General features: G+C 50.7%; 1 protein-coding gene across 1 annotated transcript in view; it reads left to right on the forward strand.

The window, feature by feature from the left end:
• Positions 1 to 257: 257 nt before the first annotated feature.
• The window catches only part of Chlsn (cholesin), a 100,638-nt gene continuing 73,950 nt past the window's right edge, over positions 258 to 26,945 (forward strand). Inside the window, exons 1-2 of the mRNA XM_048436936.3 lie at positions 258 to 375; positions 4,706 to 4,835. Coding sequence (XP_048292893.3) covers positions 4,707 to 4,835 — 129 coding nt within the window. The 5' untranslated portion in view covers positions 258 to 375; position 4,706. The remainder of the gene's footprint in view (positions 376 to 4,705; positions 4,836 to 26,945) is intronic.

Genomic DNA, 26,945 nt, shown 5'->3' on the forward strand with positions numbered 1-26,945 from the left:
AATCCTCCTGCTTCACCCTCCTAAGGGCTGGGACAACAGGCGTGCACCTCCAAGCCTGGCTGCCCTCGGATTTACAAGCTTTTACAAGCTGCATTCCACCTGCAGCGCCCAGCAGCAGCGGGCAGAATCGCTCCCCACGTGTCCACGCCACCAGGAGTTGCCCCGGCAACTGCCCGCTCCCTCAGCGCCGAAAGATGACGCCAGTATTCTGAGCCGGGCCTGTTCCCTCCCGTGCGGCGGTCATTGGCTGGCTGGAAGACCGACGCGGGTTCTGTCCAATGGATAGCGTCACTTTTCTGAGGGCGGGACGGCGCGGAACCTGCAGAGCTGGTGGTGAAAGCGCGTGGCCGAGGCGGGTGAGAGTGGACGCTGCAGGTGCGTGTTTTGCGGGTGCCACGGGGGTCGGAGCCTCTGGGGAGATGGCGTCCTGGTCCCGGCCGTGCGTATCTGCCCCGCCCTTCACGTGGATCCCCATAGATACATTCAGCCACCCACCCACCTGCCCATTCACCCCTATGGATGCATCCATCCACTCATCCATTTGCCTACCCCTCCACCTACTTATCCATGTAACCACTCACTCATTCGTCCACCCACCTACCCATTTATCCATGCATCCAACAGTGCTTCCATTCATCCATCCTTACAAGTTGGGAGTGGTGGTAAATGGCTGTAATCTCAGCATCCCGGAGGCTGAGCTAGAATTGCTTCTAGCTCCAGTCCAACCTTTTCTACCAAATGAGAGCCTCTGTTTCAAAAAAAGAAAAAAGATTCTTTGGGTTCCTTTTATGTACTGGTGTCACTCAAGGCTTTGAGACGTGTAGTAAGGGGCTGCGGGCAGGTAACCCTCCTCCATCAGAGACGTAACAGGACAGAATAGAAACCCCAGACTTAGGAGCCCAGGTTCTAGACTGGAGAAGATCACATATTAGTGGTCTTGGGTACCTTGGAGGCAACTTTAGGGAGTCTATTTCCTTCCTTGACCTTGTTGAGGCATAGTCTTCTGGTTTCTGCTGCCCAGCATGTGCTCCCGGCTTCCTCTACTGTCCCCACCTCCCATGTCACCGTCGGAAAGGTGAGATGACAGATGCACACCATGGCATCCAGATTTGTATGTAGATCCTAGGGATCAAACTCAGGTGGTCAAGCTTCCGTGGCAGGTGCTGTTACCCACCGAGTCTTTTCCTGGCCCTGTCTTCTTATATTAGTTGCTGCATGAAGCAGTGTCTCTGATTCTCATTGCCTCAATGACTAGTTGAAGTTCTTCAGTGTCTGTTCAAGATCTTTGCCCATTCTAAAATTAGTGTGTGTCTGTGTGTATGCATACATGCATGTATGTGCGTGCATGCCTGTATGTGTGTGCCTGTATATGCATGTGTTTGTGTATGCCTGCATATGCTTATGTGTGCGTGTGTACGTGCATGCCTCTGTATGTGTGTGCCAGAGGTCAACCGTAGACGGTGTTCTCCATCTACCTTGTATTTTCATGATAGGGATTCTCACTGGCCTGGAACTCACCAGTTAGGCTAGGCTGGGATGGAATTTAGGTTGTCAGTCTCGGTTGGCAAGTGCCTCTACTTGGTGAGCCATATTGCTGCCTCCCCAAATTTCTTTTATTGTAGCGTGATAGGTAGGCATGCCCTCCATGCTTTCAGTGTCTTTTTTCTAGCACTGTTCAATTGTTAGAAGCTTTTAAAATTTGTTTTATTATTTTAATTTTTTAAAGAATTGTTTATTAATTTTGTGTGTGAGCGTGGGTGTACCTGAGTGTATGTTTGTGTACCATGTATGTGCAGGGTTCCATGGGGGTCAGAAGAAGCGTCAGATTTGCTGGAACTGGAGTTCTAGGCAGTTGTGAGCCATCATGTGGATGCTGGGAACCAAACCCAGGTCCTCTGCAAGAGTAGTAAGTGTTCTTGACTGCTGAACCGACTCTCCAGTCCCTTTATATTCTATTTTTAATTATGTGTGTGTCCAGAGGTACTGGGTCTGGATCTAGAGTTACAGGCAATTGTGAGCTGCCTGATATTGGTACTGGGAACTGAACTTGGGTTTTCTGCATGAGCTCTTAACCACTGAGCCTCTCTTCAGTCCAAGACAGAACTTTGTAGTGATGATGTAATCCAGCTTAGTTTTCCTTTGGCTACCTAGTTTCTGGTATTTTATTAGAGAGACCACAGTGTTCTGGGCCATAAGCGTTCATCTCTGGAAATTCCAACAGTCTTAGGCCTGGCCTGTTAAATGGTGCCTGCCTTTAATTACCACTCTCAGGAGGCAGAGGTGGAAGCAGTTGGATCTCTGTGTGCTCAGGGTCAGCCTGGTCTACATTGTGCTACTCTGTCTTTAAAAAAAGAAAGAAAGAAAAGTGTATTAGACTTGGACTCTTACATGCAGGATTCGGTCTATCCTGGGGTAGCTCCGTGTGCGTTGTGAGGTTCATACACGTCGTTCCTCTTGGCTCTCCACCTGTCCTCCCCCACTTGGTGAGTCGGTTGCTCTTTGAATTGTCTGGGCACCCTTGTTGAAAGTCTCTTGACCCCAAATAAAAAGCAGATGTTTTCCAGAACAGACCCGCATTGCCTCAGTTGTGAGTTGCTCTCTTAGAACCTTGTGATGCAGAACCATCTTCTTCTTCTTCTTCACAAATAGACTTCGTGATTAACTTTGTAAGGCTAACTTCCAGGTGACCGCAGACCTCGCTTCTCTCCGAAGCGGTGTGTAAATATTTGCTGAACTTTCCTTATTTCTTTAACGAGGTAATTGGCTGGCGGCGGCACCCCTATTTTCAGTGTCCCTGTGTCAACAGTCTTTATTTCACAATTTCTTATTATACTGCTAATTGAAATTTGTAGCCTCTGGCTTCGAATAGTCTTTTTTTTTTTTATGAGGAGGTTTAATTTAAAAAAAAAATAGAGCTTGGAGTTTTCCGATTCTAGAATAGAAATGTTCTTTCAATGTACCATAGTCAGTGGCAGCCCCAATTGGAACAGGGATGCCCTGATGCCCACCCGTCTGGGCTGCAGGTTCACTCCAGCTCCGCCTTGCAGTTGCATGCCTGCAGACTTGTCCTCTGGGGTGTTCACACCTTCTAGATCGTTCCTATTTCTCCCACTATGCTTATCCTCCTCCTCTTTTTCTTCTCTTCCTCTCCTTTTCTTTTTTGTGCTAAGGATCGAGTCTGGGACCTTTTGTATTAACCGCTGACTTGATCTCCAGCCTTATAATTATTTCTTGTCTTTTGGGTTTTTTTTTTTTTCTGTTGTTGTTGTTCTCACGTGTGTGTTCCAGCCCAACCTTGAATGTCTTATGCTCTTGCTGTTTCTGCCTCTTGAGTGCTGGGATTACAGATGTGTGCCACCGTGTCCAGAGAGGCAGGTTGTTTCTGTATAGTTTAGGCTGTTCTGACTCTTGTGGTTTTCCTCCTGTCTCAGACTCCCTGTTGCCGTCTCAGACACGTGCCACCATCCCTGCCTTGCAAGTTGGTTTTATATTCATGTTTTTTTTTCCTGCTGTATGAGGAGAGAGACTTTATGATTAGATATGTCTCAATGTCTCAAATCTAGCTTCGTTCAGTCCTGAGGAATGGCTCGGGGTTCTGCACCATTTTGGAGGAGAACACTCAGGTCTTTCATCCTCTCCACCTATGGATGGGGCATAATACTGGTCACGACTTGTATAGGGGTGTGTCTTAGTCTAGATTTCGAGAGAATGAAATTGTCCCCTAATATGTATTGATTAAACAATAGGCAGATTTCTACCTTTGGAAATTTTACTGATGTCAGTAAAAATGGTGATGTTCTTAATCTTTTTTTATTTTTCTCCTTCCTTCCTTCCTTCCTTCCTTCCTTCCTTCTTTCCTTCTTTCAAGATGGGGGTCTGTCTACATAGTAGTGGCTGTTCTGAACTCCATATGTAGGCCAGGCTAGCCTAGAGCTCCTGGGGATTCCCCTGCCTCTGCCTCCCAATTGTGCCCAGCTATTACTCTTAATCTTAATAGCCAGTGTTGCTGTTGAGTTACAAATCCCACCTCAGGCCTGCCATACATGTTCAAGCCCCACCTGGACTTCAGAGTGAGCTTGAGTCATTTAGTGAAACCCTGTTTCAGAATCAAAGGGAAGAAAAGTTAGATGTGCAGGTGGTATAATCTGTGGAGTCATAGCCATGTTAAAGGGGAACTCCCAGAAGACGGCGACCTTGATGATCCATAGGGTCAAGCATGTGGTTTGACCTTCTTGTAGCGTCTATGTGTTTCTTATTTTGTATGTGTGTGTTCATGTGTGTATGCATACTGTCATGTGCGCTTGCAGACGAGAGGACCATCGGGTATCTTTGTCGCTATCCATCTTATTTTTTGAGTCGCATTCTCTCACTAGACCCGGAGCTCACCAGGTCTGCTAGGCTGGCCAGCCCGTAAGCCCGAGGTTATCCTCCTGTCTTCACCTCCCCAGCACTGACTTTGCAGGTGTGCACCGCTCCACCTGACTTTCTTTTCACCTCGCGGATTCTAGGGCACAAGCTGAAGTCTTCAAGGCCGTGCAGGAAGCACTTTATCGGCAGCCTTGGCCCTGGTTAGTGTGTTCTAGTGAAGCCTCCTTTTGTGGTAATACTGGGCAGGTATCCTCTCCACTCTGTTTAACAGCATAACCCTCGTAGCACACGGCCTCTCCCTTCCTACCATTGACCCACCCCTCATTGTCCTTTCCAGGATGGTAAAACATAAGAGAAAAGGTCCCAAAGGGACAGAGAAGGAGAGTAAAAAGCCAAAGATAACATCAGCAGAAGAGACACAGCAGGCATCTGACGCCGGGCCGGGCAAGGAGGCTGCCAGCTCCAAGGTAAGTGACTTGTGTGGAGCAGCCACACACGTCTTGGCTTCTTGGTGCTTACTGGAGCAGTTGGGAGACAGAAATTTGGCTGCTGTGTGGGTGCCCGTGTTTACTACAGACTGTGATGGACCAGCCTGACCAGGTGGAGGGCCTGGGAGAGCGGGACCTCCTGACTGCACTCCCAGGGAGCTTCTCTCCTTGATGTGTGTGTAGGGTGTGATCCAGGTATTTTTGTTTGAAATCTCAGGTCTAGGGGCTGGGCCATGGGTCAGTGGTAGAGCACTGGCCTAACGTGTGGGAGACCCTGCCTTTTACCCCAGCACCAGAAAACAAACAGGATCCTTTGTATTAATCATGTCTGTTAATCATGTATGTACTCTTGCACCTCATGGTGCCTGTCTAGAGGCGAAAAAGACAATTTCAGGAGTCAGTTCTCTCCTTCCACAATGTGGGTTCTGGGAATGGAACTCAGTTTATCAGGCTTGGTGGTAATCACCTTTACCCACTGAGTCATCTTACTGGCCCAAACAATTGACTTTAATACTCACTGAGGCAGGGTATGGACAATGTTAAATGTGTGTAAGTTTTTCACCCTATAACATGTATCTGCCATGTGTTTGCAGATACATTGAATTGTACATTTTTTTTGCATTTAGGTATTCATGTATGCACCTTCATGGTGTGTGTGTTAAGATCAGAGGACAACTTGTGGAATTCAGTTCTCTTCTTCTATCAATATGGGATTGAACTTGGGTCATCAGGCTTGGTGGCAAGCTCCTTAAACTGCTGAGCCATATTGCTGGCCACAGATACATTTAAATTTTAACCTTTCAAATCTTTTTGTTAACCTGTAAAGTTCTGGATGTTAAACTTGTTCACTGGCGGTAATTCACCTTTAAAATTAGTTGCTTACTGCCCTCCAGACACCATCAGATGCTACTATTCCAGGGTTGTCAGCTAACACGGAATAAGCCCTGGTCAGACGCACATGTGACGGCATGGCTGGGCTTTGCGGGACTCTGTTCTCTTGTTATGTAGCTCAGGCAGGCCTCAAATGTGCAATCCCATTGCCTCTGCCTCCTGAGTGCTGTGCTTATAGGTGTGTGGTATTATTAGTCCTGGCAAGATGTTGTCTGTTCCACCGTGCTGGGGATGGAACCCAGGGCCTTTCGCATGCTGAGCAGCTCAACGGCACAGCTCTGCCTTGGGCTCCCAGCCCTCCCTCCTCACACTGTCCATGCAATTGCAGGGAACCTAATGTTTGAGAGGGACTGCCTCAGCCTTGTGTTTCTCTCTGTCTCTCTGTCTCTCTCTGAAGGCGATCTGGGCATGTTTTCTTTGATTCTTTCTTATGTTGGTCTAATTGACAGCCAGGAGTTTCCAGGAGAGCCACAGGCTGTGTTTGCTTTCGTGGTGCCTGCAGGTGTCGGGAGGCAGAGCTGCTGCATGGGTCTTTGGAGGAGGCCTGCCCATGAGGCAGTGACGTTACGGTAACCTGACCAGCAGAGGACTGACCAACAGGGGTCGTCAGCCACACTCCTGCTGAAAGGAAGTGGGATTCTAGGGTGTGGTCCTCAGCTGGCAGGCACTGTGGCCACTGTGACTTAGGACTGGAGCTTGGGGACTTAGGTCCTTCTATCTCCTCCTCATGTTTCTGGAAGCTGGTCTTGCATACAGAATGAGGCCCTTCTCTGCCTAAGAATGCTGGTGTCTGGATAAAAACATCTCTTCCTTAGGCTCTCATGGGAAATTGTCAGAAGGATGTGTCAGAGATATTTTTTAGGGAAAAAAATAGGGAGAGCTGAATCTAAATGTTCAAGAAGGATAGGTCCCAAGGCCTGCAGCCCAACAGTCTCATCAGCCAGGATGAGTACCATGCTGCTCCAGCCCTGTCCCCCTGTGGCTCCAAATGAACCTCTGAATTCTGCAGCAGGGAAGGAAGAAGCCCCTGTCCCTACTTGGACCACTCCATTCTCCTCCCAGAAGTGTCCATGTCGGGAGCTCCCAGGGCCTGCACAGCCACTTCCCACAGCTCAGGGCTCTGTGCCTGAGCCAGGACCGCCCAAGTGTCCCCAAGTCCTGGGAACTTCATTGCCCCTTGGGGAGCGGTTTCCATGGAGCTCAAGTTCCACTTGGGGCTCTGGGCCCTGTGGAGCTGCTGCCTGTTTGGGCCATGGCCCACTGGGTCCTGGTGCCGAGGCCTGAACTGTGTGGACACCTTGCCCTAGCCCCCCTGCTTACAACCTGCCCTGACCCTGGGGTTGTGGAGAAGTGGGTGGTCTTTGATGCCCTGCATAGGGAGAGAGTTCAAACACCCTACTGGGCATCTTGGAACTGGTTCCTGTTTCCTGACTGCTGGTCTGAGAAGGCTCTGGCCCTGCTGCCTCCCTCTTCCTGGATTCCCACAGGCAGCATATTTGTGGACCTTGATGGGAGCTGAAGTTCACAGCAATCCCTGTGTTTCATGATGCCCTGGACCACACTCAGTCATTTTGTCCTTGTCTGCTGTAGGAAGCACTTCCTGGAGCCTAAGCCCCAAACTCTGCCTCAGTTCTTCCCAATGGGTCTCTTACGTAGAGCTGCATTTGCACTCAGGAAGGGTTGGCTGGACCCCAGGCTGGGCCACATTAACTTGCCTGGTACCCATTTGAGCTGGGACAAGCCAAGAGGTGGCTGTGTCTCTGAAGATGTCACCTTCCCTCCCTGCAATCACACTGAACGCTGGTGAAGGCCGGTGGCAGTAGCTTAGTTGTAGAGACCAGACTGTCTCTCACCAGAACTGGTCCAGCCAGATGCATAGTGACCGGTCACTGGAGAAAGGAACAGATCATGCTTGCTTGTTTGCTTGACTGCTCGCTCGCTCGCTCTCTTCCCTCTCTCTCTTTCTCTCCCTCCCTTCCTTTTTTCCTTCCTTTCTTTCTGAGATTATGCTGCAGCTAGGGCAAGGGTGATAGTAAAGAACTTGCTTTGCAGGCATGCGCATTAACCATCTGGGGAGTCTTGACTGAATTTGTTTCCTCTGCCAATTAAAGACTTAAAGGTCAGGAAAAATCTCAGACACAGCAGAGCAGCTACAGGTGACAAACTCTGTTACAAGTGATGGAGATGGAACTCACATATGCACACACCACAAAGATGTGTGTGCAGCTGACTAGCCGGTAACATCTGGGTCCCCAGGGGTGCCTTTCTCATCGATGGTGGGTCCTGCCAGGTAGGGCTCAGACTGCAAGGCAGCCATCAGAGCTGCTGGCTTTGTCACTGGGCGGTGGCCCTTTAGAAAGCCACGTGCGTCATGTGGGCATGCAGCCTGTGGTTTCTTAGGAAATCATCCAGAAGAACTTGGGAACTTTATGGTCTGGAAACTGCCCAGATCCCTCCCGGCCATGGTAAGACAGTAACTGGCAGGCTTTGTGACTGGACACTCACCTGTGGGATATGTGGTGCTAGCCTTCATGACAGTGCCTGGGAGCCGTATCACTTGTCTTAGGGAGTGGCTAGACAGTGGTGAGAAGCCGGGTCCCATTGGCTTTGGACTCACATAGCGTTTGGACTCATGGATCTTAGGGTCTGATTCATCACTCTGGACACCAGATTGCATGGGTTCTTCTGGGCTGTGTGCTGTGGGAGGTCCTGTCCCTGCCCTGCTCCTGGCTGCCCTGTCATCTGTAATTGTTCTGTACTCAGCGACCTCAGGTGCCTGCTCTGCATGGTCCCACACATGGTCCCACATGTTTGTTTACCACGCACCAGGTTTGACCTTTGACCCATGTCCAGCTTGGGGTCTTGGGAACATACTGTGGGCATCAACGTGAGCCTCTGCACTTTAGCTATCCACGAGATAACACACTAGGGTTGTATCATGTTGTGGGAGCCCGTGACAGAGTAACAGTGCCACACTGTACCCAGCAGGAGTGGGGCTCTTTGAGTGGCAGCCTCGGCTATAAGCGTTTTAAGTTACAGCCTCTCCTGTGGGTGTGCTCTTATCTTGCTGTCCGACTGTTGTATTTTGTTGTTGTTGATTCAGTTTCCTGTGTTAACCTCCCAGGAGCCAGGATTCCAGGCATGAGCCACTGTGTCTGGCTGTACCCGTGGTTATTGATGCTCAGTTGAGAAGCACAGCTCTATTTAAAGGACACGGCTTGGCTTGGGTTATAGAGTACTTGCTTAGTGTACACAAAGCCCTGGATTCCATCCCCATCATGGTGTAAACAAAGGGGGGCTGGTGCAAGCCTGAGTTTCTGGCAGCACTCAGGAGGTAGAGGCAGGAGGATCAGAAGATCCAGGTTATCCTTGGCTGTATAGCAAGTTGGAAACCTGGGTTACATGAAACCCTATCTCAAGGGAGAATCTGTCTCCATGAGTAAGCCCCCTATATCCAGTTAGGGTTATAGTCCAAATGGTCACCCCTAAATGTCAGCAACACCAAATGGACTGACCCAGCAGGATGTACTTATATACACATGTGTGTGATCTGTGTGAGACAGTAATTAAAAAAAAAGGTCATGAAGCTGAGCGGGCATGGGGACAGGGAGGAGCTAGAGTCAGGGACGTGTTGGGTGGAAATGATATAAGTATAGTACTCATGTCTGCAGTTCTGAAAAATAATAGCATGTTAAAAATAAAGCAAATAAAAATCAAGCTGTAAGAATATATGTTCTTATGTACACACACACACACACACACATACACACATGTATCAGACAAACAAAAAAACAACCCCAAAACAGAAAATTCCAAAGAAGGAGGAAAAAAAAAACCCAAGAAATCCGAAGCAACAGCAACAACACAAAAGTGTACATTTCTCACTGTGATTTAGTTAGCGTTTGTGAACATCTTTGTCTTTATTGTCCATCCATAGATTATCTTTAGCTAAGTGTCTGTTCAGCTTTTTTTTTTTTTAAAGCCCTGGCTGTCCTGGAACTTGCTCTGTAGCCCTGGCTGTCTTTGAACTCTGTAGATCAGGCTGGCCTTGACCTCACAGAGATCTGCCTTCCTCTGCCTCTTGGGGGCTGAGGTTAAAGATGTGCCTCATCACGACTGGCTAGTATTGTATTGTGGATGCTAGAGAAGTACTCTGTGGTGAGCTCCACCCCCAGCTCCTCACTGGGACCTTCTAGGCAGGTTCTCCACCGCATGCCTGCTCTAACCACCATAGCGGACCGGTGGCTGCATCTGGCCAGGGGCTGTGGTTCGTGTTTCTGGGGTCCCAGGTGCAGAGCCCTCTTAAGGCAGATATCTTCCTTGTCCATGTCTGTACTCTCTAGCCTGCACCCAGCTCTGCTATGACAGATCCTTAATTGTGGACAGTCCAGTGGTTGCACGTGGAGGAAAGAATGGTCCAGCCTGTGTGTCTCAGCAGCAGGAGAAGTCTGTCTAGGTCTCTCCTCGCCTGACAGGACTGACTGCTGGCTCAGCGTCGGGAGGAATGAGGGCTGTGTGTCTCTGCGGTGCTGAAGGTTGCCAGGGGCACTGCTCTGTAGAGGCCCCCTGGAAATGTGAGGGCTAAGCGGGGCTTCAAACTCTGTCATAGGCAGCACGTGTGTCTGCATGGATGGGACTGAACACCAAGAGGGCGGTTTGTTTAGAGTCCGTGTACTCCTGAGATCAGACACACCTCCCTAGCCCACAGGACAGGGCTGCCACCCAGGGTCTCCCTCTCCTGTCTCGCAGAGCGACTGCCGACTCATCTCCCAGGGGCAGCTCCTGGGTTAAGTGAGTACAAACCAAGATAAAGGAAAAGGAATTCTGTCTGGAAACCCGGGGGAGCCTGGCGCAATGTTTGAGTTCTGGTGGAGGCCAAGGACAGGGGCGTGTGCCGGCATGTCATAGACTGATGATGTCTGGGGCATGCAAGGGAAGAGCTGGCCTCAGGAAGCTAGTGTCTGTGCAGCCGTCTGCCACTGCCTTCACATCTTGGAGCTGGCCCAACCTAGGATAACTTGGGTCATTGCCCATGGGCAGAAGTGACAATTGAAAAGCTGTGTAACTCCTGTGTTGGGACCTGCCATGCCATCCTGGCAGTGACAGGGGGCAGGGAGGATGGTGCCACCAGGGTCTTGCCCTCCTCTTCCCTAAAAAAATATCCCCCCCCTCCCCCAGATACTGGTAGATTCTTAGGAAGCTGCAAAACTACACAGAAGGCAGTCCAAGTACCCTTCACCCAGTTTCCTGCAGTGGCAGCTGGCGCCCTGAGTTGGGGCCACAGAGACGAAGCCTGAGTGAGACTGGCAGCCTGCAGAGCGTGCTCGGGCTTCAGGAGTTTGGTGTGCCTGCTGTGTTCCTGTGAGTGTGTTCCTGTGCAATCCTCGTGCACATGCTGATGCCCATAAGCACTAGTCAGGATATAGCCGGTCCCCACAGGCCTCACCCGCCTACGGAGCCAGGGGCTTCTGGGATCCTTGTCTACGGAGCCAGGGGCTTCTGGGATCCTTGTCTACGGAGCTGGGGCTTCTGGGATCCTTGTCTACAGAGCCGGGGCTTCTGGGATCCTTGTCTACAGAGCCGAGGCTTCTGGGATCCTTGTCTACGGAGCCGGGGGGCTTCTGGGATCCTTGCCTATAGAACCAAGGGCTTCTGGGATCCTTGTTTTTGTGACAAAAACTGACATAAGTGTTTGTGATCACAGGTTTTTGTTTCTGTGGAGTCAGTGCCAGGGTGTGGTTGCTGGGTTGCACAGCGCAAGTGTATTTAGTTTTTAGGAGAACGCTATTCTCCCTAGTGGCTGTGTGACCCCCCCCCCCCCGACCTGTGAATGAGTAAGATGGATTTCTCTGCCTGCAACATCCTCCTTTTCTATTTTAGCTGTGTGAATCATGGAGTTCATCTTTTTTTAAGATGGGGCCTTGCTGCTGGCCTAGTACCCACAATTTTCCCCTCCCTCCCGAGTGTAGGGGTCAAAGGCATGCACTATCAGACCTGGTTTGTGCAGTGCAGGCAAGGAAACCTGAGGTCTTAGCCTACTAGGCAGCCATCTCACCATCTCGGCCGTCTCCGGCCCTGGTTAATGTTTGATGTGCCCTGTCTCATCTGCGAGTCACCTTTATCTTTCTCCTGTGCTTGTTGCAGTGGTCATCCTGCTGCCCCTCTAGTCCCACTCAGAGTGAGTAGGCAGTCGCTTCACCGGCCTCTGCCCAAGCTCAAGTACCTCCCTGTCTCTTTCCCCATCCTGGGGTCAGGTCTGTGGAGGAGGAGCTGGTAGCTGGCCAGCTGTCCCCACTGCCATGGAAACCTGACAGTTCTCACTCTGCTCCAGAGGAAACAGGACCCACTCCCCATCCCCAGGCCAGCTGTGTTCCCAAAGTGCCCGCTGCTCCAGCGTCTGCCTCGGTCAGCCAGGGTGATGTTTGTGTGCTGGGCTTCCTCGTTCCTGATAGAGAATAACTCAGTGAACGTAATTGGAAATGTTTGTTGTTTTTCCTGAGATGCACACGATAGATGTAAAAAAAATTAGCAAATACAGAAAAATGCACAGGAAAAGCCACAAGCAGTTCTGTCTCCCCAGGGTGCTGAAGTTCTGGATGTCCCCAGGGTGTCTCCCTATGCTGAAGTTCTGGAGTGTGCAGTGCCTTGGTGTCCTCATCACGGTGCTGAAGAGCGTGAACCACATACCAGGCTGGGCACTGTGCACATACGTTTGTATTCTGCTTTTCAGTGATAGGGAATCCCATTTCCACTTCGCTTTCCTCCCTCCTCCCTCCAGCCTTCTATTATTATTGTTGTTGTTATTGTTATTATTTTGTTTGGTTGATTTTGAGACAGGTTCTCACTTTGTAGCTCTGACTGGGTTGGATCTCCATGTGTAGGTCAGACTGACTTAGAAATTCACAGTGATCAGCCTGGCTTTGCCTCCTGAGTACTGGGATCAAAGGTATGCCAGTGTAGCCAATCAGCAAGCTCTGGGTGATTGGCCAAACTGGCCAACCAACAAATCTTAGGGCTCCTCCTGTCCCCGCCTCTCCAGTGCTGGGGCTATAGATCTATGCACAGTCACACGTGGCTTTTTTTTTTTTTTAAACTCGAGTGCCTGGGATCAGAACTCAAGTCCTCATTCTTGTACCACAGGTGCTTTCCTAGCTAACCTGTCTTCCCAACTCCCTTCCTCTCAGTTTTTCAGACAGGGTTTTGTTCTGTAGCTCAGGCTGGCCTGGAATTCGTGATCCTCCTGTCTCAGTCTCCTGAGTGAAGGGATGGCAGGTGTGACCCCTAGTGCCAGTCATGTCTTTGGGGTGTGCATTGCAGGATGCAGATGTGCAGAATCCGAGCTTCTTTCCAGCCCAGAGCTATCGACAACTGAGAGCAGGAAGTCACACAGAATTAGGATCCCAGGGCTGTCTCAGGTTTTGGTACTGGTGCCAGACTTGTCCCACTTCCACGGTGTGGGAAGGCCCAGTTAAGAAGTTATGTGGCCAGTGGCATTCATGGAAGCCCATAGTAGAAAAACACATCCCACAGCAGGAAGGGAACCATCCTGAAAGCCAGTAGCAGGTGAGGCAGAGGACAGAGGTGACAAGAGCCGGTCACAGACCATCCCGGTGACTTTAAATTGGACAGCCCATCACACCCGCACACCCAGAACGAAGCAGTAGGATTCAGAAGGAGTGGGGCTGCAGAGATGGCGTAGTTAGTCAATGCCATGCTTTCTGCCCAAACCACAAGGGACTGAGGCATGGCCCCCAGAACCCATGTACAGTGCTGGGCACATGGGGCAGGTGAGAGGGATCAGCAGGTACAGCCCCTGCCCTGCCAGTTTGGTCTCGGGTCTCACATAAAGATGGGAAAAGTTGCAGGTAGGGGAGCTTGGCCAGCAAGGATGCTGAGAAAGGAAGGGGGCATACTGCCTGCGGCTCTTCCGAGGGTGTCCTGTGAGTCCCTGGGGCCGGACACCTGACCTGTAGGAGAAAAGCATGTGGGGGGTGGTCCAGCTTTCAAATGAAGGAGGTGCTGGTGAGAAAAGGCCACAGGGCAGGAGTGGGCATACTCTCAACTCATGGAATTTCAGCAGACAGAGGGAAAGTGTGCAAGATGAGGTTATGGGTCTAATTAGGCAGGCGGTATGCAGTGGGGAAAGGGGACCAGTCCGCAGTGAGGATGGTTCCTAGAAGCTTTGGGTTTCTAGGAGTCGGGAACTAATAAAGTGTTTTTTTCCACCTCCTGAAGCCAGACAAAAAGTAATGAAAAAGAAAATTGCTGTGTCTTTCCACCCAGGAATTCCACAGATCATTCTGTGGAAAGAGAATGATGTCAGAGGCCTTGGCATGGAGTGAAGCTTCCTTCACCGGGCAGTGCTGGTGAGCAACGGTCGCAAAGGTCTGCTGTGCTCAGGGGCGATTGCTCAAAGATGGCCTGTTGCAGTCCGCTGCTGAAAGGGTTGAATCTTACCCTGCTCAAGGCCGATGAGGTCTGGGGAAGACAGCCTTGCTGAGTATTGCGTCCATGCATTTGGGGGAGCGATAATTTGTTCTTCTCTGTGTTAGTGCATGCATGTGTGTGTGTGTGTGTGTGTGTGTGCGCACACACACGCACTCACATATGTGAACACAGGTATGTCTTGGTGCACGCGTGGAGGTCAGAGGACAGCCTTGGTTGTGGTCCTCGCTTTTCAGTTTCTGAGGCAGGTCTGTGAACAATACCAGACTAGCTGGCTGTCAACTTCCGGGGGAATCTTGTTTCCACTTCCCGCCTCACTGCAGAAGTACAGGGATTACAGAAGTGTGCTGCTGTGTCTACCTCCTTACGTGTGTTCCCTGGATCCAGACTCAGGTCCTTATGCTTGTGCGGCAAGCGCTTTACCTGCTGAACCTGTTTTTCATTTTGTTTTTGAGACAGTCTCACACAGCCAAGGCTAACCTTGAACTCCTGACTCTTCTGCTACCTCCTCAGAACTGTTGAATGCCTGGTTTTTGTCGGCTTGGTTTGTGGGCCTCTGGGAGCTCTGTCTTGTGGAGTGTCAGGTTTTCCTCACTCAGTTTCTGCTGGGCTGGGCACAGAACCTGGGCCCGCTGATGCTCTTCAAGCACTTTACCAACTGAGTCCAGTTCCAACCTAACAACGTTCTTCATTTTTCAAAATAAAATGAGCTGGGTGGTGGTGGCACACACCTTTAATCCCAGCACTTGGGAGGCAGAAGCAGACGGATCTCTGTGAGTTCAAGACCAGCTTAGTCGACAGAGTGAGTTCCAGGATAGGCTCCAAAGCTACATAGAGAAACCCTATCTCAAAAAAACCATACACACACACACAGACAGACACACACATACATGTAAATGAATCCATTGTGAAAATACCAAAAACATGGAAAAGTTTGGCAAGATAAATGTTTTTACGTTTTATCATTTCTGTCATTTTCTCCTCTGCGTTTGAAGGCGTGACTGGCTATGGGCTTCACACTGAGCTCTGCCACAGTGACTTTGTCTGTGATCAGAACTCGGGTGGTCACACTTTTAGAGCTGGGCTTTTGTTGTTGTTTTTAATTTTTTGAAGTTTTTTTTTAATGTGTTGGAGTTTGCCTGCATGTGTCTGTGCACTCAGTGTGTGCAGTGCCTACAGCAGCCAGAAGAAGGCTTCGGGTCCCTGGAGCTGGATAGCTGTCTACTGCCCTGTGGGTGCTGGTACTTGAGCCTAGGTCCTCTGCAACCAGGCTCTTGACTGCTGAGCTCTCTCTCCAGCCCCTGAATCCTGCTGACGTTTTTGAGACTTAAGTGTGTGTATTAGTTACTTATCTCTGTTCGTTCACAGACTACCTGGCGAAAGCAACTCAAGGGAGGGAGGGTTTGAATGCAAGGGTGCAGTCTGTCATGGTGAGTGAGACATAGCAGCTGGATGAAGTGTGACTGCCGCTGACATTAGATACACGGGAAGCGGGGAGTGGGGGTTGGGGGGTGGGGGGTTGGTACCCCGTTCAGTCCAGGGCCTCAGTCCATGGGACAGTGCTGCACACAAAGTCTCTACCTTCCTCAAGTAACCCTCTCTAGAAACTTCTCTGCAGTCATAGTCCTAGGTGACCTTGCATTCTCTCAAGTTGACAAAGGTTAATGGTCAAAGCATAAAGGGCTGAGGTGACACCAAGACACTTGAACCAGCAGCCCTATCCTGAAGTGTCTTGTTCACAGCTACCCGGGTGCATCACATCCTGGTTCTGAAGCGGCCCAGGTGGCCTGACCAGTGACTTCGGCTTTCATGTAGGGCAACCTGTCCCTAGCTTGGTGGCAGCCTAGGCCAGGTTCCATCCAGCCTGAATTTCAGAGGCCTGCTTTTCCTCTTGGCTTGGGGTGGATATGCCATGAAATCACTATCTTAAAGATCTGTTGGATGTTTGGTGGGTTTTTTTTTGTGTGTGTTTGTTTGTTTCTGCTTTTCTGTGGTGTCACACCCTGTCCCTGCAGTTCAGTTTGCAGGGTGCCCAGACTCCATTTGCAATGAGTCCATATTCCATTCCCAGTTCTGCTCCGTGCTGTGCCACGTGGATCTAACACTTTTCTTCTATAGATTGCACGTGCTAATAGAATAGAAAATTTCCTGTGTAGGGTGGGCCCGCTGGGTGGTTTCAGCTTCTTGATGGCTCCGAGTCTCCCAGGTCAGGGCTAAAGCTAGCGGGAGATGAGCCCAGGTCTGTGGGGAAGCCCTGAAGCTCAGAGGCAGTGCCGGGCAGCACCGTTCTTCATACAGGGTGCTTCAGGAAGCTCTCGTGTTTGGAGACTCAAATACCAGGACGAGGGGCGCAGGCTTGCATGTTTGTACAGTCATTTCAAAATTATTCTTGTAACGGCATGGAAAGATTTCCCAGGGTGGAGCGTCCACAGCTGGGAAAACAGTTGTGGCTTTGAAGACATTTTCCCAGGAACTGAACGCGCATCTCCTGCTGTTCAGAGCACGGACTGCCTGGCTGCGTCTGGCTTTGCTTGCTTAGCTCCAGGAATGGCTAATGGCAAGCAAGCTCTGTGGGTGCCCTGTCAGGAGCTCTTAGCAACCCGATGAGGGCTGCTTTCCATTGCCCAGTTGCCATCACAGAACAACAGGTGCTTGTCTGAGTGGGACTGGGCATCAGGATCACATGAGAGACACCTGACGGAGTCATGGGCAAGGCATGGGCATCAGGACCCCTGGAGGCCGCTGACCTCCGTGGTAGATGGGCTTTCTTTCAGTGTCCCCTGGTGACAGGTGCTGTCTTAGTCGCTTGTTTCCTTGCTGTGACGAAATCCACCACAAAAGCAGTGTGAGGGAAGAGGGCTGTTTAGGCTCATGGCTGAGTCTAGCCCATCATGACAGGGAAGGCATGGAGGAGGAGTATGAGGAATATGAGGTCACCTCACATCCTAGGATGCCAGCCCTTGGGACGGTGTCACTCACATTTAGTGTAAATCTCCCACCTCAACTCATTCTAGAAGTTTCCTCATAGACACGCTCAGAGCTTCATCTCTTACATGAGTCTAAGTCCTGACAAGACGATAGTGTTTGCTGTCACCCTGATTAAAGTCAAGGCTAACTAGGTCTTGTCCTAAGTACCTAATTTTAATCCCTTGGGCCTTGGGCAAGAGCCCTCCATGCCCATGCTCAGGATAGCTGGGCACCCTTGTGGCGGGCTCTGTGACCCTGTGATAGGTTCAGGCCATTTCACTGACTCCTGGACTCTTTAGAGGGAGCAAGGAGATGATGGCACAAGAGTAGTCACAGGTGACTCTGAGATCCCAAGGCCAGTGCCCTCAGAGGGTCTCTTCTCACCAGCTGCCAGCCCTGCTTCGTGGGTTGTGCTAGGACCTGCTCCTTCTGCCTTACGGCTCTGCCACCCCTGTTCCAGGGGTGCTGTCCTGGCCCTTGGGAGTGTACCCATACTTACTCTGTAGGAGGATGAGCCTCGGTGTTTCTATGTCCCACCACTGAAGTGAAGTCACCAGGGACCCAAGTTAGGTGTCAGGCAGGTCCTGTGAGGCATCGTGTGTGGAAGGCAGAGTGCAGTGTGTGCTGTTAGCCAGCCGACCAGATCCTGCAGTTCCACAGACAGGAATGGCGGATCCTTGGGTGCGCAGTACGCATCAGATGCCCAAGGACAGGAACTGGTCAGGCAGATACGGAGACTTGTCAATCCAAAGCTTCTAGAGCCAGGGGTTGCCTTTTCCCTGGAGTTTTTCTTCTAGCTTTAACCGTTCTGCCTGGGTACTGAGGTGGCTTCTCCAGGGCCCCTGGCAGTGATGAGCGGAGGTGGCAGCAGTCAGCAGCAGAGGTGGCACTGTCTGAGGTCTCAGCTCATACGGGCCTTGGTGTCAGGACCTTTAGCCCTACAGTGACAGGGCTTACAGAGCCCTTGGGTCTTAGGTATTGGGACTGTCAGCACAAGGCTTGGCAGCTCTCTGGGACTCCTTCAGCCACTGGGGCCTGAGGTATCTTGTCCTCAGCCCTGCCCAGCCTTCCTTGTCTTCACCATTGCTACTCTCTGAAGCTCTTTAGCCTCTTGACGTCACTACCATGGTCCTTTCTTTGTGTTGTCAGCCCAGCCCATTCTCCTAAGGATGAAGAAAACATGCTGGAGAGGAGCCTTCCCCAGCTAAGGCTGTCCCACCAAAGGCTGCTGCTGGTGGTGGTGATGTCTTTGGGTATGCCTCAGGGTGAGCCCAGTAGCCTACTTATATAGCCAGAGAAGGGCTCTGCACCAATCATAGTAACCCTTCATACAAATGGAAGCCTGTTTCCTAAGGACCTATTTTCAGTCCCTAGCACCTGCAAAAAATGCCAGGTGTGGTGGTATTTGCTTGGAACCCCAGGACTGGGGAGACAAGACAGGAGAATCCCTGGATGGAGTTCACTGGCCTTCTAGTTATGCTGAATTGGTGAGCTCCAGATCCAGAGACCCTGTCTCAAAATAATAAGGTGGAGTCCCGTGAGAGACCATGTGTAAATCACCCTGTGGAGGGTGATTGAGGAGAAGACCCACAACTGATTTCTGACACACTCTCTCTCTCTCTCTCTCTCTCTCTCTCTCTCTCTCTCACACACACACACACACACACACACACACACTCCACACTGAAAAGGTGCCCACATTGAAGACTACTTATTGACATCAGCAGTAAAGATGTTTGAACCATGTTTAACTCCTGCCCCAGGAGAGGCCGGATCCTCTGCCCTGCCCCCCTCTCCTGTGCTAAGCAGTACATGTGCATTTGTTGTTATTAAATTAGGTCAGAAGTGAAAACGTTTGACAGGCTCGCATCTGGGGAAGACAAGCTTGACCTGGTCCAGGATCCAGCCTGTGATGTGAACTTGGGACTTGAAGTGTGACTGGGGGGTGGTTTGTGATGACAGCTGTCCCAGAGCAGATGCTCCAAGACCATGCTCTGTTTCTTTTTAATTTATTCAATGTTATGTGTATGCGTGTGTGTGCGTGCATGTGTACATGCCACAACATACATGATCAGAGGATAACTCTGTTACAGAGTCAGTTCTCTCCTTCGACCATAACAGGAGCCCTAGAGGTCAAACTCAGGTTGTTGGGCTTGTGTGGCAAGCTCCTTTACCTGCCAGTCCACCTTGGTGGTCCCCAAAGTGCATTTTGTTGGGTGGTGGCATGTCGTTCTGCCACCATGCCGCTGATGCTGCTGCGATCTATTTTCCTGTGGTCACATTGCCGGATTATGCGTGTGTGTGAGAGAGAGAGCATGTGTGTAGGGCCTGTATCTGTGAGGTGTACACATGCACACCTATGCGTCTGCATATATGTTGCCTGTGTGTTCGTGTTGTGTATATGCCTGTGTGTCTCCCTGTGTGTCATGTTGTGTCTGTATCTCTCTGTGTGTTTACCTGGAGCTTTCCTTTTTCCTTTTTTTTTAATTTAATAACTTTTCTTTCATTTATTTTACGTACCAAGCAATTTCCCCTCCTTCTTGCCCCTCCCCTTTCTCATCTATCCCCCCATCCCCATCCTCATCTGCTCCTCCATCTCCATTCAGAAAGGGGCAGGCCTCCCATGGGCTTGCACAAAGCATGGCACCTGACAGAAATCCATCAGGAAGCCACCCCTCCTCCCTGGCTTGGGGTGGCCCTTCCTGTACCTGCAGTCAGACTTGGTTTTTACCACGCCACGTAATCAGTGCACAGATGGTCACCACGTGAAGGTAAACTGCTGGCTGAGGTATTTGGAACGTGTGACACTTTAGCAGCCACAGAGGCACATGTCCCAGTGGCTAGTGATAACAGCACCTCTCTCTCTCTCCATACCGTTATGAGCACTTAAGAGTGTGTGTGTGTTGGGGCTGGAGAGATGGCCCAGTGGTTAAGAGCATTGACTGCTCTTCCAGAGGTCCTGAGTTCAATTTCCAGCAACCATATGGTGGCTCACAACCACTGGTAATAGGATCTGGTGCCAACTTCTGTCTGCAGGGACACATGCAGGCAGACCATTGTATACATAATAAATAAATAAATCTAAAAAAAAAAGATTTCTGTAGCGTATATTTAAAAAAAAAAAGAGAGAGTGTGTGTGTGGAGGGGAGTGTTGAGGCCAAAGGTCGGCGCTAGCTGTCGCTCCTCAGGTGCTGTCCTCCTTGTCTTTTAGGACAGGGTATCTCAGTGGATCTGCCTGTCTCTGCCTTTCCGATGCTAGACTTACAAATATGCACTGTCATGTCTACTCTGTTTTTTAATTATATGGGTGCTAGGGAATGAACTCTGGTCCTCATGCTTGCAAAGCAAGCACTTGACCCAACTGAGCCATCTCCCCTGCTCTCTGCATCCTTTTCTGTGGAGGAGGACGCAATTCAGCCAGGCTAGATCTGAGGGTGCCATGTGGTGTGTGTGCCTGTGGTGTGTGGGTGTCGTGTGTGTGTGTGTACATGTGGAGTGTGGGTATGCATGTGCATGTGGTGTGTGCATGTGGTGTGTGGTGTGCATGTGGTGTGTGCATGTGGTGTGTGTGCGTATGTGTGCATGTGGTGTGTGGGTGCCATGTGTTGTGTGTTCATGTGGGGTGTGGGTGTACATGTGGTGTATGGGTGTACATGTGGTGTATGAGTGTGCATGTGGGGTATGTATGTGTGTGCATGTGGAGTGTGGGTGTGTATGTGTGTGTGGGTGCTTGTGGGGTGTGGGCACGCATGTGGTGTGTGGGTGCCATGTGTGTGTGTGTGTGTGCATGTGGAGTGTGGGTGTGCATGTGGTGTGTGTGTGCATATGGGGTGTAGGTGTGCATGTGGAGTGTGGGTGTGTATGTGTGTGTGGGTGCTTGTGGGGTGTGGGCACGCATGTGGTGTGTGGGTGCCATGTGTGTGTGTGTGTGTGTGTGCATGTGGAGTGTGGGTGTGCATGTGGTGTGTGTGTGCATATGGGGTGTAGGTGTGCATGTGGTGTGTGGGGGTGCATGTGTGGGTGTGCATGTGGAGTGTGTGTGTGTGCATCTGGAGTGTGGGTGTGTGGGTGTGCATGTAGCGTGTGGGTGCCATGCATGTGGAGTGTGGGTGCCATATGGGGTGTGTGCATGTGGGGGGGGTGTCCCTCCTGGCCTAAGGCCAACTGTGTCCTGCTGTGCCAGGCTTCTGCCCACTGACATCTAGTACTGGCCTCATGAGAGCTCTGTGTCCTGGCTGCCCCTTGGGTCCTTATGTGGCTGTTTCAGTCTGGGTCCCCTCCAGCGCACGTCGCCAGCGTGTCTGAAAGGGAACATGGGTTTGTAATGAGGGACAGAAGCTGGCGGTGTTTCATACATATAAATTGAGTTTTCCTTTCTGTTCATATTTTGTCAGAAATCTAATATGTGGTATTTTCTGCCCTTCCTCAAGACAGACAGCCATCGACACAGTATTGTACTGTAACTTTGTTCAGACATGAGATTGCTGGGTGGAACTTTTTAATGTTTTTTCTTTAATTTAATAGAACCGGGGCTGGGGATATGACTCAGCTGGTAGTGCCCTTGCCCCGAGTTCCCTGCTCAGCACTGCACAAACCAGGCTTGGGTGTGCATGTCTACTATCCCAGCACTGGGGAGGTGGAGGCAGGAGGATCAGGAGTTCATGGCCATCCTTGGATAAGTGAGCTTGAGGTTAATTAACATGGTCTTCAAAAGAAGGAGAGAAAGGAACACCCATAGTGGAGCCCATGTATCAAAACTTGAGATTAACTCTCCTTCAAAAACAGGGGAGGAAACAGAACTTTAAGACAACAAATTGGGGGAGGTGGTGTCCCTGTCCCCCTGCCCCACAGGACAGCCCTGACTGGAGACCCTCTGGCTTTTGCCGGGAGCCTAGATGAACATGCGCAGTCCACAGGGCGCTTACCCCCCCCCCCCCCCCCAGCCTGGGCCTATGCCGGGCTCCACCTGGTAGTGTTCTTATTCTGGTCAAGTTCCAAGGGACAGAAAGTAGGTTATCTCATGATAATCTAGGGTAAGAAATTAACTGTTGATTTTGTTTTTCAGTTGCTGGTTGTGTTCTCAGCTTGTCCTCACTGTGACAAAGTACTGGAGAGAAACAATTTAAACGGGTGGAGGAGGTGGGGGATGTTTCTTCTCAGGGTTTCAGAGCTTTCAGTCTGGGGTCAGCTGGAATTGTGCAGCAACTTCCTGCAAGTAGAAACATTGTATATTGGAGGGTGAGCTTCAGTGTAGAAGCCAGAGGGCAACCTTGGATGTCTTCCTCAATTTCTCTCTTCCTCACTATTAAGATTTTATTTTTAGGGCAAGGTGGTGCATGCCTTTAATACCAGCACTTGGGAGGCAGAGGCAGGTGGATCTCTGTGAGTTCAAGGCCAGCCTGGTCTACAAAGTGAGTTCCAGGACAGCCAGAGCTGTAACAGAGAAACCCTAGCTGCGGGGGGGGGGGGGAATTCTTTATTTTTAATTTTTAGTTTGTGCACGTGCGTGTGTCTGCATGTGTGTGCGTGTGCTCACATGTGAGTGTAGTGTCTATGGAGTCTAGAGTAATCTCTGGAGTTTGAGTTACAGATGGTTATGAGCTACCCACTGTGGATCTTGTGAACTAACCTTGGTTCTTTGGCAATAGCAGTAGATACACCCTCATCTTCGGAGCCATCTCATCAGCCCCTCTGCATTAATTAATTAATTAATTTGAGATGGAGTCTTTCCCTAGACCTGCAGCTCATGGTATTTGCTAGACTCGTTGGTCAGCAAGCTCCATGGATCTTCCTGTCTCCACCCCCCGGTGCTAGGATTGCATGAGCATGCCATGCCATACCTAGCTGTTTTTATGGGCCGGGCATCCCAGCCAGGTGCTCACGCTCACATCTCACCAGACTCAATCATTTGTATTGATTTATTTTTTTGAGAAGCAGGGTCTCTCATTGAACCTTCAGTTCACTGATTCAGCTAGACTGATTGGCCAGTGAGCTAAGAAATCCTCCTGTTTCTGCCTTCCCAGCCCTGGGATCACAGGTGCGTGCCAACACACTGGCTCGTGACAGGTGCTGGGCATCCCAGCCCAGGCTTCATGTTTCTCTGGCAACAATTCCTTTACTGTCTGGGCCATCTCCCCACTCCTCTCTTATGTGCTTTTTGTATTGTTTTGTTTTTAACTTCTTAACATTTTCTTTATTTTATTGTATATTATTATTATTATCATTATTTGGTTTTTCGAGACAGGGTTTGTCTGTGTAGCTCTGGCTGTCCTGGAACTTACTCTGTAGACCAGACTGGCTTCGAACTCACAGAGGTCTTCCTGCCTCTGCCTCTTGAGTGCTGGGATTAAAGATGTACCACCACCGCCTGGCTTTGTTTTACTTTTACATTTGTTCTCTCGTTACAGTACATCCCGACTGTAGCTGCCCCTCTCTCCCCTCCTCACGGTCCCCTCCCCACCTCCTCTCTCCCCCACGTCTACTGCTCCTCTGCTTCCTTTCAGAAAAGAGCAGGCCTTTCAACGATACCAACCACACACAGCATAACAAGATGCACTAACACTAGGCGCAAACCCTCATAGTCTTGCGGGATTTGAAGGGGGAGTTGTCTGCCCAGAGTAGAGGGGAAGCAGGAAGCCTGATTTTGTTGGTATTTGGCAGGAGGCGTCAGTTCTATGGTACTGTGGTGATAGTGTCACCTTAGGGTGGCAGCACAGCGACTCCAGGACGCTGAAGGAAGTCTGTGGACCACACTCCTTCAAGGCTGTGCGGCCTAAGCGACGCTGAGGCTGGCGTGGGAGTGCGGGAGCTAGTTAGGTAGCTCAGAGTGGAGCATGACCTCTTCTTCCCTCCTCCTCTCCACATGCCCCCTCTCTTTCTTCCTCCTCAAGCCACTGCTTCTTTCTTCCACTACTCTCAGGTAAGAGAGAGCTGCTCTCGTCTCTCCCATAAAGGCTCCAGACCTGTCTGATGTTACTGGAATCACGTGTCTTCCTAGCCATCATTCAGAAGGCAGCGGTATGGAAGGTTGGCGGTGCTTTGAAATCCCTTTGGTTTTACTGAAGAAGTGAGACCCTGGTGTGTGGGCAGGGACAGCGGTGTACGGTGGGGGCTCAGCTCTGAGCTCAGCGTCAGTTCGAGCTCAGCAATTGAGTTGGTGCTGGAGCAGAAATAACACAGGTCGACCAACTACCCCCGCCCCTCAATTTAAATACACAAGAAGAAATACCCCTTTTGTGAACCGGCCTAGCCAAGGACAGAGCTGCCTTTGACCAGGGCCATCCCATGCCTTGCCTCTGGGGAGGGCATGTAAACAGCACAGCTTGGCTTCGATTGTAGGTGAACGGCTATTAAGCTGCTTTCTAAATCTTAGACTTGCTGTTGTATGCAGCTCCAGGTCATTCATTCTCATTGCTGTTCTGTTCCTTTTGAGTCAGTAGATAGCTGGCGATTACTCTTATTGTGTGTGTCCTGCCACGTGGGCTCACAGGTTTCTGTCTGGGATGTTTCCTTGTGGGGTCACAGAGTCCTATTGCTGTGACTCTCTGCTAGATTAGCCAGGGGAGTGAGCTACAGTATACCGAGTCACCGCAGGGTTCCCACTTGACTCAGTGGCCATCAAAGGGTCCTCCTTGCCACCTTTGGCCTTTCCAAAAGGAGATGCAAAGGGAGAGCAGAAAGGGTCAGGGGACAAACCAGAAGTCATTCATAGAGAAGTCGCGTTCTGTAAAACTCCAGGTGGCCAGGTGCAGCCCACACGCACGGACGGTGGGGGATGGGGAGGGATCTCGGAGAGGGTGCTGTCAGGATGGGGCTGGCAGGAGCTGTTGTGGGAGGAGCTCACACCACTCTAGTGTTCCCCAAACTGGGGTTGTGTGAGTTCACGTTGCTGCAGCAGCAGAGTGCAGGATGTGCCGTTGCCTTGACAACGCCTCTGAGGTTGGCCAGCGCTTTAACCATCTCCTGTGTGTGAATAGCACTTCATCATGGGCCCTGCATGTCTATATGTATGTGTTTTTTTGTGTGTTCCTGAGTGCATGTGTATAGGTTTGCACCTGTGTGTGTCCACACCATACAAATGTCTCTGTGTACTGATACGTGTCTGCCTGTGCACACACACTGCATGTGTGTCCATGTGCGTGCATACATGTTGTTAGAAGGCTGGAGGGTGGTAGTGGGACCCTGCTTACACCTGTACTTGGGTCGACAGCTCTGGACTTGTGGTGTGGACACCCCCACCCCACCTTCGCCGCTTCTAGCTTGCTTTTGGAAATCCACCTGGATTTACATGTCCACCTGGGTTCTGTGCCTTTAAGGTGTTTGTGTGCGTGCTGCCCACCTGCTGATGGGTGTCTGCCTTTTTAGAGGCTACCATGCTTGAACCAAGGGTACTTCCTGGCTAGTCACATCCTGAAGAGGTGTTTTCATGAGACAAAGTCTCGGGCTGGTGGTTGTGGATTCAGCCAGCTTTAGCCACTGCCGGCATGGGAGGGAGGCAGCCTCTGTTCCCCTTTCCGTTTCTGAAGGTTGCTGTTTCTGTGTTAGCGAGGGATGCTGGGTTTCTGAAGCTTGGACCTCCCGTGCATGCAGTGTCCATTGCATTCCTTTGACATCACTTCCCTGGGGACCACAGCCATAGCTTCTGTTCCCGTTGCTGCTGGAGCCTGGAGGACAAGTTGCCTGTGCACCCTTTGAGCGAGTGCCCCCTGAAGTGGCTTCATGCAGGCTCGGGCTGGGGTTGTCCTAACACATGTCACCACACACTGTCAAGGTGCTAAGACTGCGGGGTGGGAGGGGGAGACAGATCCCGTGTGGGAGGTCAGGGAGGAGACCCAGGCTGTGGGAGAGAGAGGAGGAGGACTTGGGCTTAGCTTGCCACTTTATTGTGCCTTCTCTCTTGAGACACATTAGTTCTCAGCAGAGCCAGCTCCCCGGGCGTACAGCTTGGGACTGTTCCAGAACTCACAGCTGATTTCTTGTGATAAGTTTCAGGTTGATCCCACCCCAGGGTAGGACACAGATAGGTTTGGGTGCCTTTTTTTTGTTCATGTTCCTGTGACTTTCAAATGGGCCCCCACCCACTGCACAATGGCAGCAGGCAGATTAGCCCAGCGGATGACGTCTTCCTGCTACCACCAGGTCGGATGTGTAAGAATACTGAGCTGTAGTGTGTGAATGAGCATTCCCCTACTGTGTGTGTGTGTGTGTGTGTGTGAGAGAGAGAGAGAGAGACAGAGAGAGAGAGAGAGACAGAGAGAGAGACAGAGAGAGAGAGAGACCACACACACATCTTGAACAAATCTAGAAGCTGGGAGAGGGAGCCTGTTATAGGCCTTTAGGCTTGTGTTGCTCTGAGTAAGTTGCCCTGGCTGCCTGGCAGTTCCAGTGTGTGGGGGTTGGGGGGCGTGCAGGTCCAGCTCTGCCGAGCCTTTTGCCCTCGTTTCTCAGCTCTCCTGAACCTTCTGCCCAGGACTCGTTCTGAGAGGACATGCCAACCACGGGCCTGAAACTCTCTCCTCTAGGCTATCAATCTGTGCCCCTGATCAAGATGCAATAGAAAAATGTCTTCCCAGAGTGAGGGAGGCTTGGGGTGTGACGCAGTTTCCATGATGCCCCGCCTCTTTTCCTCATCGTTTTTTGTCTCACTTTTCCAGTGCTCGCTTACAAGTGCAGGCAGGCCACCATTCCTGGCTTCTTAAGTGGGTGGTAGGGATTGAACTCAGGACCTTGAGCTTGCAAAGCAAACGCTTCATCAGCTGAGCCATCTCCCCAGTCCCCAAGACCTTG

The sequence above is a fragment of the Myodes glareolus genome, chromosome 2 (assembly GCF_982192425.1).
Source record: "Myodes glareolus chromosome 2, mMyoGla1.1, whole genome shotgun sequence".
Classification (NCBI taxonomy): Eukaryota; Metazoa; Chordata; class Mammalia; order Rodentia; family Cricetidae; genus Myodes; species Myodes glareolus.